The sequence below is a fragment of the Cervus elaphus genome, chromosome 1, assembly GCF_910594005.1.
Source record: "Cervus elaphus chromosome 1, mCerEla1.1, whole genome shotgun sequence".
Lineage (NCBI taxonomy): Eukaryota > Metazoa > Chordata > Mammalia > Artiodactyla > Cervidae > Cervus > Cervus elaphus.
This window is the reverse complement of record NC_057815.1, coordinates 34,384,893-34,400,341: the sequence shown is the minus strand read 5'-3', so window position 1 is coordinate 34,400,341 and position 15,449 is coordinate 34,384,893. Positions and strand designations below refer to the sequence as shown.

Here is a 15,449-nt window from a genome sequence, read left to right as displayed (position 1 = left end):
GAAAGGCTGCAACCTTTCATTAGTGAGTATGTATTGCCTGCTTTCTATACAGGAGAAATTCATTGACTCTTTATTTCATTTGAACACCTGAAGGTTGTTTTATGTTAGTCCAGCCACATGGGGATTGATGGTCTTTCAGAAGTGGCATGCCAAGTCTTTGTTTATTCCCTGCTTTATAGGTCAGGGAGAGAGAAGTGACAACTGTGTATGTGGAAACAATTTTGGTCAACCCCAATGTAGACATACTTGGGGGAGTGCCCAGAGGTGTGCTGCTGGAGTCTCTTGGGCAGGAACAGTAGTTGGGAAGAGGCAGCAGGACGCCTCTTTCCCTGCAATACTTTGGCATATGTAGCTATATCCTCCTGCATAACTCTCATAACTTTTCTTTAATAGTGAAAATGATGTTCTTTTCCATGGGTTATTGGTCCTTGTAGTCTGTGTTCTTAAGTTACTTGCATCCAAATCAAACTGAGTTTACAATTTAGAGTCAGATACCTACATACCACTTGTAGGTTAGCTGTGGGATAGTCTGTGTCACAGCTGACTGCCTGTATGACTGGGACTGAGCTGATGTCATACCAAAGAATACAGGCTTTGGAATTAGATAAATCTGGGTTTGAGTTCTAGTACTTGTTGAACAAGTTAACTTCTTACCCACTATTCTCTTACCTTACTGTGAAAATAATACTCCTTTCAAGAGTTTTTGTGAGAAATAATAATGTCAGTATAGAAACTTTTAGCAGAGTACCTAATACCTAATTAAGTAGTAGCAATAAAGAATTTTTAATATTACTAGTACATAGTTTGAATAGAAGTTGAATATAGGTTGCTTTTTAGTCTTCATTTTAAGAAAAATGTAATTGGTGCCATCTGATACTCTTTAAAAAGCAATATATTCTAATATGGAGCTTCTCAGGTGGCTCAGTGGTAAGGAATCTTGACCTGCATACAGGTTTCTCAGGAGGCAGGTGAGGTAGTCTGGTATTTTTTTTTTTCTGTCTCTTTAAGAATTTTCCACAGTTTGTTGTGATCCACACAATCAAAGGCTTTAGTGTAGTCAATGAAGTGTAAATAGATGTTTTTCTGGAATTCTCTTGCTTTTTCTATGATCCAGCTAATGTTGGCAATTTGATATCTGGTTCCTCTGCCTTTTCTAAATCCAGCTTCAACATCTGAAAGTTCTCAGTTCACATAGTGTTGAAGCCTAGCTTGAAGAATTTTGAGCATTACTTTGCTAATGTGTGAAATGAGTGCAATTGTGTCGCAGTTTGAACATTCTTTGACACTGCCTCTCTTTTGGATTGGAAAAGACTGACCTTTTTCAGTCCTGTGACTGCTGAGTTTTCCAAATTTGCTGGCATACTTAGTGCAGCACTTTAAGAGCATTATTTTTTAGGATTTGAAAAGGCTCAACTGGAATTCTATCACCTCCACTAGCTTTGGTCATAGTGATGCTTCCTAAGGCCCACTTGACTTCACACTCCAGGGGAATTCTGGCTCTAGGTGAATGATAACTCCGTCGTAGTTATCTGGGTTGTGAAGATCTTTTTTGTATAGTTCTTCTGTGTATTCTTGTCACCTCTTCTTAAAATCTTCTGCTTCGGTTAGGTTCACACTGTTCCTGTCCTTTATTGTGCCCATCTTTGCATGAAATGTTCCCTTGATATATCTAATTTTCTTGAAAAGATCTCTCTAGTCTTTCTCATTCTATTGTTTTCTTTTGTTTCTTTGCATTGATTACTTAGCAAGTCTCTCTTATCTTTCCTTGATATTTTTTGGAACTCTGCATTCAGATGGGTATCTCTTTCCTTTTCTCCTTTGCCTTTCACTTCTTTTCTCAGGTACTTGTAAGGCCGCCTCAGACAACCATTTTGCCTTTTGTATTTCTTTTTCTTGCAGATGGTTTTGATGACCACCCCCTATACCACGTTATGAACCTCTGTCTATAGTTCTTCAGGCATTCTGTCTCTCAGATCTAATCCTTTGAATCTATTTGTCACTTGCACTATGTAATCATAGGGGATTTGTTTAGGTCATACCTGAATGGCCTAGTGGTTTTCCCTACAAAAAGAAACTGGGTATCACTACGAAACGTGGAGAGCCAGAGTCATTTGTATTAATTGAACGGGGTATTAGTTGATGATGGCTGTAGGCAGGTCAGAATTCTTGTGAGATGAGAAATACAAGCCTTGTAAGAGTGCAGCATAGTAAACTTTACAAAACACTTTAAATATCATAATCAAGTTAAATATTGGCTATACATTTATTTCATTTTTCAGTATAAAGACTAAAATTCCTCCCCCCAACTTGCTTGTTGTTATCTTCAGTCTTTTTTTCTAGCTTCCATGTCTCCTTTACCTCCATCCTTGAGGAAGAACAAATGAAACATCAATAGGGAAAAGGTAAACAGCACCAGTGCCTACCTCCAGGAGGGGCCATCTATGTTCCAGAGCAGGACTGGAAAGGTTCTGAGTTTGTAGAATATTATTGTAGCCTTTGGTCTGGAGATCTGGTGAGATGTAAATAGTCATGAAATGTCTCAGGGCCTCAGTGTCTCAAGGCAGAAGCTAACTGTCTTGGAGACTCTGGCAACGCTGGATTTGACTCAGCAGGGACTGAGGAGTGATGTGGGCAGCCTATTCAACATCTTAGAGTAGCAGGCAGCCTGGCATGGAAAAAGTAGCTAACGCATATATATGGAATTTAGAAAGATGGTATCGATAACCCTATATGCAAAACAGAAAAAGAGACACAGATGTACAGAACAGACTTTTGGACTCTGTGGGAGAAGGCGAGGGTGGGATGTTTTGATAGAACAGCATTGAAGCATGTATATTATCAAGGGTGAAACAGATCACCAGCCCAGGTTGGATGCATGAGACAAGTGTTCAGGGCTGGTGCACTGGGAAGACCCAGAGGGATCGGGTTGAGAGGGAGGCGGGAGGGGGGATCGGTATGGGGAACACATGTAAATCCATGGCTGATTCATGTCAATGTATGGCAAAAACCACTACAATATTGTAAAGTAATTAGCCTCCAACTAATAAAAATAAATGGAAAAAAAAATAAGAGTGGGAAAAAAAAGTAGCTCTTGACCATACTAGCAATTACTTGAGAAGTACTGTGCTCTTGATGTCACAGACAAGCCTGCTTTTTCAGCTTTCTAAAGAATACAGGAAGGGCAGCAGTATCTGTGGGGCCCCTAGGCCCTTGTTTTTCTCAAGGAAATTGGGATGCTCAAACTTTCCTAAACCTGTGTGACCCCTGACTCCCAGAGCAGTGCGGGCTGTTTACCTGTATATACTCTGTTGATTGAGATAGGATGAAAGGTGAATGTGCTAAAAGTGAGTCCAAGTCTTGGCGGAAGAGGGCCGCTTAGTTATTCAATCTTTTCTTCTGGCTGTTGAGAAAGTACCTTGTAGGGAAGTTTAGAACAATTGGGAGTTCCCCTCTCATGAATGAACCGTAGGCCATAGATTATTAAATGCTGTGAGGATCCATTAAAACCAGTTGGGAAGATATGGCCACCCTTAAACTTAATGCATAGGCCTCCTTTTCTTGCTGATTTATTATAACTCTCCCTGTTTGCCCCAGAGCTGGAGTCTCTCTTCATATTGAAAGGAGATAGGTACTAGGAGCTGCAGGAAGAAATAGGTAATAAAACTTTGCTGATAAGCTTATCAGAGATTGCAAGTTGAGAAACTACATGGTTTGGGCTTGAAATTCAGAATTGACATCAAATGGCAGCTATGTCTTTTATAAATATTTAGGTATATTTAGATAAGTTTTAGATGAAAGCATAATTGATGTTTTTTTAACTAAAAAGAGAAAGTTATTCCCATTGAAGTAGACAATATCTGATAATTAAATCTTATTCATCATTGTATTTCTGGCCCTCACCATAGAGTCTTATCCACAGTAAGCCCTTGGTAGATGTTTGATAAATGAATTTGGCTATATTTAGGCCCATGGCAGATACATCTAAATGACAAAAGCGCCCATTCCCACCAAACTCTCAGGAGGATCTTTGTAGATAGCATTAGATGCATATTATCATTTTAAGGGATTTGTCAAAGGAGATAAAACTGAGTTGTCATCTTGTACCCAAGTTTCAGTTGATACTACCTTAGAAATTAAACTTGTATTAATTGTTAATGGTTGAAATTTTTTGCCCTTCCATGTTAATTTGCTGTTTAAAGTGAAACAGTCTTTTGCACTCCCTTCAAACCTTTGCTGTTTCTGCCAGTGGGTGGTTCTTGCTAATCTAAAGAAGGCATGTTCTTGGGTATGCAACTGTGCAGTTACCCTGGTTTTGTGCTCACATATAATTTATCGTCGAGTTCATTTTAAATGGTCGCTGACATTAGTTTTTCTGACCTCACAATAAAAGATATATTTTAATCCAGTGTGTATATATGTAACAGTGTTGTAGTCCTATATTCTTAACTATATGATTTTTTAATACATCTAAATTTAATGATACTTAAAATATTGATATGCTGTCATTTCTTCTTAGTTGATTCACAGTTACTACTTAGGTTTCATGTATATATTTTCATATATTAATTTGTAACAACACAATGTAATTCCTTTTAAGGGCTCAATTAGAGAATGAAAAGAAGAAAAGAGAAATAGCAGAAAAGGAAAAGGAAAGAATAGAACGTGAAAAGGAAGAGCTAATGGAACGTCTGAGACAAATTGAAGAACAGACAATGAAAGCCCAGAAAGGTAGAAGTTTCTTTTTGATATTGGATTCAAAATTGTTGCTCTGTCATCAGTAATATAGTATTTCTTAATACTATTAAATCTTTTTTTAAATTTTTTAATTGGAGGAAAATTGCTTTACAGTGCTGTACAACTACATGAGTCAGCCATAATTGTACGTGTGTCCCCTCCCCTTCCGTCACCCCACCCCTCCAGGTCATCACAGAGCGCCAGGCTGAGCTCCCTGTCTTATCTCGCAGCCTCCCGCAAGCTATGTATTTGACTCATGATGGTGTATATATGCTGACGCTACTTTCTCTGTCTGCCCCACCCTCTCTTTCCCCCAGTGTGTCCACAAGTCCATTCTCTACATCCGTTGTCTCCATTCCTTCCCTGCAGATAGGTTCGTCTGTGCCGTTCTAGATTCTACATACAGTGCAAATTATTATGCCATGTTTGGTTTCCTCTTTCTGACCTGATTAATTCTGTATAACAGACTTTAGGCTCATCCACATCACTACAACTGGTTCAAATTTGTTCCTTTTTATGGATGACTGATATTCTTTTGTTTTTATGTACCACAGCTTGTTTATCCATTTATCTGTTGATGAACATCTGGGTTACTTCCATTTCTTATATAGACCTAATTCCATTTAATTGCCAATTTAATACTTAGTGGAATTAAATCATAAACCTTTTTAAGGTACATTCATGTATACAACCCTTATATATTTGTTTTTCATTTGAGCACTCAAATAGTTTTACGTGTACTTTTATTATACATTACAAATGACTGTATGTGTTAATTTTTTCCTTTGGACTGTCCAGGGTTACATACACAAAAATACATTTTCAATGCTTTCTGGCATTTAAACAAAATCACTTTATGGATATTTAAGTACTTTAAGGCATCTAGGTAATTTAAGGCATTTTAAGCTATTCTGACTGTTTAAACTCTTCTAGATCTCAGTCTCTAGGTTCAGTATATTAAAAAATACACAACACATAGCCATGTTTTGTTTGCTTTTGATAACACATTTGGAAGAACTTACTTCCTAGACAGTAGGTAACCAAAATGTTACATTAATGCTTTATTATTTTAATGTCGTCATTATTTGGCTGTGGCAGGTCTTAGCTGTGACGATGCAGGATCTTCACTGTGTTATGTGGAATCCTTTTTCTGTGGTGCATAGACTCTCTAGTTGTGTTACATGGCATGTGGGATCTTAGTTCCCCGACCAGGGATTAAACTGGCATTCCCTGAGTTGCAATTCAGACTCTTAATCACTGGACCACCTGGGAAGTCCCAACTACAATGTATATTTAGAAAGGCTACATTTATATTTAGCAAGTGTGGTTTATATAAAGTAACTCTTCAGTCAGTTCAGTCGCTCAGTCATGTCTGACTCTTTGCGACCCTGTGAACCGCAGCATGCCAGGCCTCCCTGTCCATCACCAGCTCCCGGAGTTTACTCAAACTTACCTCCATTGAGTTGGTGATGCCATCCAACCATCTCATCCTCTGTCGTCCCCTTCTCCTCCTGCCTTCAATCTTTCCCAGCATCACGGTCTTTTCAAATAAGTCAGCTCCTCGTATCAGGTGGCCAGAGTATTGGAGTTTCAGCTTCAACATCAGTCCTTCCAATGAACACCCAGGACTGATCTCCCTTAGGATGGACTGGTTGGATCTCCTTGTAGTCCAAGGGACTCCCAAGAGTCTTCTCCAACACCACAGTTCAAAAGCATCAATTCTTCTGTGCTCAGCTTTCTTTATAGTCCAATTCTCACATCCATACATGACTATTGGAAAAACCATAGCCTTGGCTAGACGGACATTTGTTGAAAAAGTAATGTCTCTGCTTTTTAATATGCTGTCTAGGTTGGTCATAACTTTCCTTCCAAGGAGTAAGCGTCTTTAATTTCATGGCTGCAGTCACCATCTGCAGTGATTTTGGAGCCCCCAAAATAAAGTCGGCCACTGTTCCCACTATTTCCCCGTCTATTTGCCATGAAATGATGGGACCGGATGCCTTGATCTTAGTTTTCTGAATGTTGAGCTTTAAGCCAACTTTTTCACTCTCCTCTTTCACTTTCATTAAGAGACTCTCTAGTTCTTCACTTTCTGCTGTAAGGGTAGTGTCATCTGCATATCTGAGGTTATTGATATTTCTCCCGACAACCTTGATTCCAGCTTGTGCTTCTTCCAGCCTGGCGTTTCTCATGATGTACTCTGCATATAAGTTAAATAAGCAGGGTGACAATATATAGCCTTGACGTACTAGAATAGACAAGATACTGAGCAAAATAAAATGCTGTTCTCCTTCTTAAGAATTAGTACCTGCTTTCCTGATGACCAGTAGAATCAGACATTCAGTTCTGTTGAAAATTGCTGTTAGTCTTATTTAAGGCTTTATTTTTGCTCCTTGCTGGTGGTAGGCCGATGCTCTTGAGCAGTGGGTAGAATAATTTGCCAGATGGGTAGCTGGAGGAGGAAGTCACAAAGATTGTTGTAAATGCACAAATTGATGATCCCAATTGTAAGATGATTGGAAATAATATTTCTAAGAGAAGAAATAGATTTTAAAAAGCCCTGGGTTTTTCTCTGACTCATGAGGAACCTTACTTCTCAGAGCTGTAGGAGACCTAGCAACTGTTTAGTTTGAAATCCTGAGATAGTAAAGAGACTTGTTTGCAGTCCATAGCCCAAGGGTAAAACTTGTTTCCTGAATTCCGACTTGATGCTGCTTCTACCACTCTGGGCTTCCCTGGTGGCTCAGCTGGTAAAGAATCCTCCTGCACTGTGGGAGACCTGGCTTCCATCTCTGGGTTGGGAAGATCCCTTGGAGAAGGGAATGGCTACCCACTCCAGTATTCTGGCCTGAAGAAGTCCATCGGGTCACAAAGAGCTGGACACGACTGCACGAGTTTCACACACACTACCACTCTAGGTGGTTTTTCATCAGTTAAAGCAGATATTCAGGAAGTGCCAACTGTGTGCAGGATTGTAGACAGACAGATATGCAGCGTTCATGGGAGTGAAGCCTGTGTGCTTGACAGAAGTGAGATGGATACATACAAATTTTGTTAAAGTTAGATAACATGTGCTAAGTGGTATGTGAAGAGTATAAGCAATATTTATATTAGAGGAAGAATCTTGAAGAAAAAAAGCTAGAATGTACTAAAGTGTTTTTTATAAAAGGAAAATTTAAAGAAATTTATGATACTGCTTTGATTTTAAAGAGAAGACTGAAGGATAGCAGCTTTTCATTTATAATACCTTTTCTGAGAGAATAGCTATTTACTAAATCTTTCAATCTCATTTATTTAGATGTGTGATAAAAATATTACTGATTTACATACAGACAGCTACTTAAATAAGTGAGCACTAAAGAATATAAGGAAGATAGAATGCAAGAAAAAATATAGAGCATTCTTGTCAAGACAGTTTCAAATCAGTCATCCCAAGGTGAAGGACATCCAGTTTTGCTTGTTTTTTTTTTTTCCCCCTAATCATAAAGCTTTTCCAGGCTGTCTAAAACTCTCCATCAGTTGTCTTGTAATTTATGCTAAATTCTCATTTGAATGATAAATAGCTCTAACCATTTCTAAATCATAGTATTTAGTAGATAAACCAGTAATTTTTGTTTGAAAAGAAACATATTTTATTACTCTCATTTTCTTAAAAATTTGATATTGATGGTATTATTTGAAATTTGAAATGTCACAAATAATTAAACAGAACCGTGCTAACAGTTTGCATTGCCATATTCATTATTGTTAAATTACTTAGCTTCCTTTGTCATTCTTTTAACTATTTTTCAGATACATTGGTGACTGTATTTGAGATATAAGACAGTCAAACTTGAATTTAGTTTCTGTTCTAAAAAAATACCAAATATCAAAATGAATTTCCATCTTCACAAAAACAAAGCACAGGAAAGAGTTAGGGGTATAGTAATTTCATTCTGGATACTTCTTGTCATAATGACCCATATAACCATGATGGTGTCATCAGTCACCTGGAGCCAGCGTGTGAAGTCCACTCATCCTTGAGTGCGAAGTCAAGTGGGCCTTAAGAAACATCACTATGAACAAAGCTAGTGGAGGTGATGGAATTCCAGCTGAGCTATTTCAGATCCTAAAAGATGATGCTGTACTGAATAGGCCAGCAAATTTGGAAAACTCAGCAGTGGCCACAGGACTGGAAAAGGTCAGTTTTCATTCCATTGCAAAAGAAAGGCAGTGCCAAAGAATGTTCATACTACCACACAATTGCACCACTCATTTCACATGCTAGCAAAGTAAGGCTCAAAATTCTTCAAGCTAGGCTTCAACAGTATGTGAACTGAGGACTTCCAGATGTTTGAGCTAGATTTTGAAAAGGCAGAGGAACCAGAGATCAAATTGCCAACATCCATTGGATCATTGAAAAAGCAAGAGAATTCCAGAAAAGCATCTACTTCATTGACGACACTAAAGCCTTTGACTGTGTGGATCACAATAAACTGTGGAAAATACTTCAAGAGATGGGAATACCAGACCACCTTACCTGCCTTCTGAGAAACCTATATGCAGATCAAGAAGCAACAGTTAGAACCAAACATAGAACCATGGACTAGTTCCAAATTGGGAAAGGAGTACATCAGGGCTGTATATTGTCACCCTGCTTATTTAACTTCTGTGCAGAGTACATCACGAGAAACGCTGGGCTGGATGAAGCACAAGCTGGAATCAAGATTGCCGGGAGAAATACCAATAACCTCAGATATGCAGATGACACTACCCTTATGGCAGACAGCGAAGTGGAACTAGAGTTTCTTGATGAAGGTGAAAGAGGAGAGTGAAAAAGGTGGCTGAAAACTCAGTGTTCAAAAAACAAAGATCATGGCATCTGGTCCCATCACTTCATGTCAAATAGATGGGAAAACAATGGAAATAGTGACAGACTCTTTTATTTTTGGGCTCCAAAGTCACTGCAGATGGTGACTGCAGCCGTGAAATTAAAAGATGCTTGCTCCTTGGAAGAAAAGTTTTGACCAACCTAGATGGCATATTAAAAAAACAGACATTACTTTGCAGACAAAGGTCAGTCTAGTCAAAGCTGTGGTTTTTCCAGTAGTCATATATGGATGTGAGAGTTAGACACTAAAGAAGGCTGAGTGCCAAAGAATTGATGTTTTTGAACTATGATGTTGGAGAAGACTCTTGAGAGTCCTTTGGACTACACCGAGATCCAACCAGTCCATCCTAAAGGAAATCAGCCCTGGGTGTTCATTGGAAGGACTGATGGTGAAGCTGATGCTCTAATACTTGGCCACCTGATGCAAAGGGCTGACTCCTAGAGAAGACCCTGATGCTGGGAGAGATTGACGGCAGGAGGAGTAGGGGACAACAGAGAGATGGTTGGCTGACATCATTGACTCAATGGACATGAGTTTGAGCAAGCTCCAGGAGTTGGTGATGGACAGAGAAGCCTGGAGGGGTACAGTTCATGGGGTCACAAAGACCTGGACACGACGGAGCCACTGAACAGCAACGACAACTTGTTAAGCACCAGTGCTGTTCTAGGCCGCTTCCTAGCTGTTGGGGATGTAGTATTGAACATGTAGGATCCCTACACTCATGTAGCTTACTATTGAGGAAAGACAGAGTAATGAATGTAACAGATAATAAAAACCGTTTTATACAGTTCTAAGTACTGTGAAGGAGATAAGCAGGGTAAGTGATAAAAGTAATAATTCTGAGTAGGAGGGGGTTTATGTATGCATTGTTTACAAATAGAAGTCAAGCTTTAATTCAGATATTAATTTACAGTATGACCATAAGCAAGTCACTTTTAACTTCTAAATTTCCTTAGGTTCCTAACTTCTAAAATGGAAGTAAATAATCTAATTTTGTTTACTGAGGTTTTTTGAAATGTAGCTATAGTAAAAATTTTTTGTTGAAATTTTTTCATAAGTGTAGTAATGTGCATACCTCTTATTAGATGTAAGGCTCAGTAAATTTTTATAAAATGAATTTATTTTTGTAACTACTCAAAACAAGATAGAGAACATTACCTGCCCTCAGGGAACCCCATCTTGTGTCTCTTGCCAGTCAGTTTTTCATCCCAAATGTGAGATATCTTTCCGATTTATATCATCATATAGTTTAGTCTTATTTTTTTTCTAGCTGTGTTGAGATACAATCTACATACCACACAACCATTTGAAGTGTATGATGTGATAGATTTTGGTATTATTCACAAGAGTTACGCAGCTGTCACCAAGATTTTGGAACAGTTTCATCCCTCCTAAAAGAAGTCCCATACCTGTTAGCAGTCACTCCCATTTATTCCCAGTTCTCCGTGCTTCCCCACCCCTCATACCTGGGCAGTTACTAATTTTTTATCTCTATAGACTTCTGTTGTGGGCATTTCACATAAATGTAGTCATGCAAAACATGGTCTGTTGTGACTTGCGCTGAACATAATGTTTCCAAGTTTCATCCTGTCTTAGCATCTTTGAGGGACTTTATTGCTAAATAATATTCTATGCACATGATGCCACATTTTACTTTTTCATCAGTTGTTGAACTTTTGGGTTGTTGCTACCCTTTGACTGTTCTGAATATGCTGCTGTGAACATTTGTGTTACAAGTTACTGTGTATTCATACGTGTTCACTTCTTTTTGCTGTAAGCCTGAGAGTGGAATTGCTGGGCCATATGTTTAACTTTTTGAGGATCTGCCCATCTGATTTCTGAAACAACTGTTTGCCGTTTAACATTCCTGCCAGCGAGACATGTTTTCTCCACATCCTCACCAGCACTTGACAGTGTTTGTCTTTCGAATTATAGTCATTATAAATGGCAATGAAGTGGTGTCTCATTGTGGTTTTGACTTGTGTTTTCCTGATGGCTAATGAGAGGGATTGGGGGCAGGAGGATGAGATGGCTGGATGGCATCACCACTCGATGGACATGAGTTTGAGTAAACTCCAGTAGTTGGTGATGGACAGGGAGGCCTGGCATGCTGTGATTCATGGGGTTGCAAGGAGTCGGACACGACTGAGTGACTGAACTGAACTGAACTGAATGGCTAATGATGTTGAGCATCTTTCCATATCCTTATTGGCCCTTTGTATCTCTTTGGAGAAATGTATTTTCAAATTTTCTCTGCATTTTTCAGTCAAGTCTTTTTGTTGTTGAGGTATAAGACCTTTTTTTTTAAAACATTAATTAGTTTATTTATTTTACTTCACAACATTGTATTGATTTTGCCATACATTGACTTGAATCCACTGTGGGTGTTCATGTGTTCCCCATCCTGAACCCCCTCCCACATCCCTCCCCATCCCATCCCTTGGGTCATAATATAGCAGTGGTACATACACACAATGGAATATTACTCAGCTGTTAAAAAGGATACATTTGAATCCGTTCTAATGAGGTGGATGAAACTGGAGCCTATTATACAGAGTGAAGTAAGCCAGAAAGAAAAACACCAATACAGTATACTAACTAACGCATATATATGGAATTTAGAAAGATGGTAATGATAACCCTGTGTGCAAGACAGCAAGAGACACAGATGTATTGAACAGTCTTTGGGACTCTGTGGGAGAGGGCGAGGGCAGGATGATTTGGGAGAATGGCATTGATTGAATCATGTAAATTATCATATGTGAAACGAATCGCCAGTCCAGGTTCGATGCATGATACAGGGTGCTCAGGGCTGGTGCGCTGGTATAAGACTTTTTAAAAATTTGTGTATAAATCTCGTATCATATATCACATATATAATATGCAAATATTTTCTCCTGTGGGTGATCTTTTCACTTTGTTGGTGGTATTCCTTGATTTTAAATTTGGATGAAGTCCAATTTATTATTTTTTTGGGGCTTTTGTTACTTGTGTTTTTGTCATAATCCCTTAGAATCATCTTGCCTGTGTTTGAACTACATAGAAGTTCATGTGTACTTATTTTTGGCTTCTTTTTGCTCAGACTTATGCAGATAGCTGTATTTTTTTTTTAGTTTTTTTTTTTTTTTTACATAATTGTGTAATATTCTACTGCACGTATTTACATGTTTACCCATTCTCCTGGTGATAGACATTGGGCATATTTCCTGTTTGGAGCTATTATAAAATCAGGCTGCTATGAGCATTCTTGAAAATAGTAGTTGGTGTACTTATCTACTGACTTGTTGAATGTACACACCTGGAGCTGTGAGTGGAATTGCAGGATCACAGCTGTATAGAGCTATTGGAGATATTGCCATCAGTTTCCCTAAAGTGGTTGTATCAATTTTCATTCCTCCCAGTGCTCTACATCTTCATCATTACATCTACCACTCATTATTGTCGGGATTTCTTTTTTGTTTGTTTAGCCATTCTGTGAATACAGTTAGTACAATGCATTTCTTTGATGACTGATGACTTTGAGCACCTTAGCAAATCCTTATAGCTCTCTCTCTGAAGTGCCTTTTCACTTGTTTTGCCCATTCAAAAAAAATACTGGATTTTCTTCTTTTTCCTGTTGATCCTATTGATCATGTAAAGGAAATCTTTACATGTATTTTTAAAAAAAATCTCTCCATGGTTTACCTTTTTACTCTCTTAATGGTTGGTGTCTTTTAATGAAAAGATAGCCAACTTTAAGCTCCATTTATCACTCTTTTTCCTTATGAATGTATTATTCTTTACTACCTTCTAGAAACTTTGTTTTATCTTTCACATTTTGGTCCATAGTCCATATATGTGACTTTTGTAAGGATCAAGGTTTATTTTTTACCCATATGTATTTCTTACTGACCCAGATCCATTTATTGCTAAGACTTTGTACCATACATAGCATTACCTTTGTCACAAATCCAGAAGTCTGTATGTATGAATCTATTTCTAGACTTTGTTCCACCTACTAGTTTGCCTGTTGTATTGCCAGTGCCACAGAGTTAATTTACTAGGTGTATCTGAAAAGATTTTTAACTGATGGGTCTCATAAATATGTCATAAGTATACAATAAAATGGTAGGAGGCATGTTTCAAAGACAAGGTGACTCTTGGGCTGCCGTGTTACTTTATTTATTTTTTTTACTTTAATACTGATTTTATTCAATTCTCTTGTAAAATAATATAAAGTACAATTTAAGTAAAATTTTTTTTATTCCCAATTGGGTACATTTCTTTTTTTTTTTTTTCATTAATTTTTATTAGTTTGAGGCTAATTACTTTACAGTATTGTAGTGGTTTTTGTCATACATTGACATGAATCAGCCATGGTTTTACATATATTCCCCATCCCGATCCCCCCTCCCACCTCCTTCTCAACCCGATCCCTCTGGGTCTTCCCAGTGCACCAGGCCCGAGCACTTGTCTCATGCATCCAACCTGGGCTGGTGATCTGTTTCACCCTAGATAATATACATGTTTCGATGCTGATCTCTCGAAACATCCCACCCTCGCCTTCTCCCACAGAGTCCAAAAGTCTGTTCTGTACATCTGTGTCTCTTTTTCTGTTTTGCATATAGGGTTATCATTACCATCTTTCTAAATTCCATATATATGTGTTAGTATACTGTAATGGTCTTTATCTTTCTGGCTTCCTTCACTCTGTATAATGGGCTCCAGTTTCATCCATCTCATTAGAACTGATTCAAATGAATTCTTTTTTTTTTTTTAATGGCTGAGTAATATTCCATGGTTTATATGTACCACAGCTTCCTTATCCATTCGTCTGTGGATGGGCATCTGGGTTGCTTCCATGTCCTGGAATATTCCATGGTGTATATGTACCACAGCTTCCTTATCCATTCGTCTCTGGATGGGCATCTAGGTTGCTTCCATGTCCTGGCTATTATCTTTTATCTTTAATCTTTTATGGTATTAGTTGTTAATGGTTATATGTTATATACTTTTAAAATACTGAAGTTGAGAAATGGAACATATTAATTACTTGAAAAACTTAGTAGAGAGCCATTTAGTTTATAAGAAGACATCTGATGTCTACAGAAGAGTTTAATATCTGCTAAGACTAGGCTCTTCCGTTTAAATCTGAATATGCTGCTGTTTCACAGAGTAAACCCTCTCCTCCCACAGTATTGTGAGGTGATGCACTTCCTGGTTCATTCCTGGATTGGAAGTTTTCTCTTTGTTTGGTATATAACTATTCCTTTCCTGCAGTCTTTTGTGGCTTCATATTCTAGTTATTCACAATACTTTTTGAATAGAGAGCTCCTGGAGAAGATACTCTGGAAATGGAAAATCCAGGAGAGGAAGTTCAGCTTCTTTTTTCTCCTTTAATGCATGATTCTAGTGTGTGGCTCACTGTTTTGCTAAAATAAAATTAGCAGTGTGTTTAGTCTCTGTCAAAGAGCTAAGCGTTTTAGCTGGTTGTCTTTGTGAAGTGATTGTAGATGGTGAGCCTAAAGGTAAAGGTGGTGTGGAGTTTCTAGAAGGTAGTAAAGGAAAGACTGTGTTCATAGCCATAAGAAAAAGATTGATAAATTGAACTTTTATAGTTACAAATGGGACTCTAGCCCTTGGTGTCTTTGCAGAGGGTTTTTTGGACTTCTGAAAATCCATTTCTGCATTATTGCCAGTGTTCGTCTGGCTTTTGATTCTTTCCTCATGCTTTGCTTTTTTTCCAGTTCTCCTAGATGAGCAGTATCAGTCATAGTTCTTTTAATAACCTTGCTTGTTAACTCCAGTGTCTGGCTAATTTATGGGCCTGTTCTGTAGTCTGTTTTCCCTTTTTGGGGTGGAAGA

The 15,449-nt window shown here is 38.2% G+C and overlaps 1 protein-coding gene across 2 annotated transcripts in view; it reads left to right on the top strand.

Annotated features, from left to right (window-relative positions):
- The window catches only part of RDX (radixin), a 95,907-nt gene that overhangs the window by 47,330 nt on the left and 33,128 nt on the right, over window positions 1-15,449 (top strand). For both annotated transcript variants that reach the window (XM_043898754.1, XM_043898743.1), the window contains exon 10: window positions 4,598-4,728. In XM_043898754.1, the coding sequence (XP_043754689.1) occupies window positions 4,598-4,728 (131 nt within the window). The remainder of the gene's footprint in view (window positions 1-4,597; window positions 4,729-15,449) is intronic.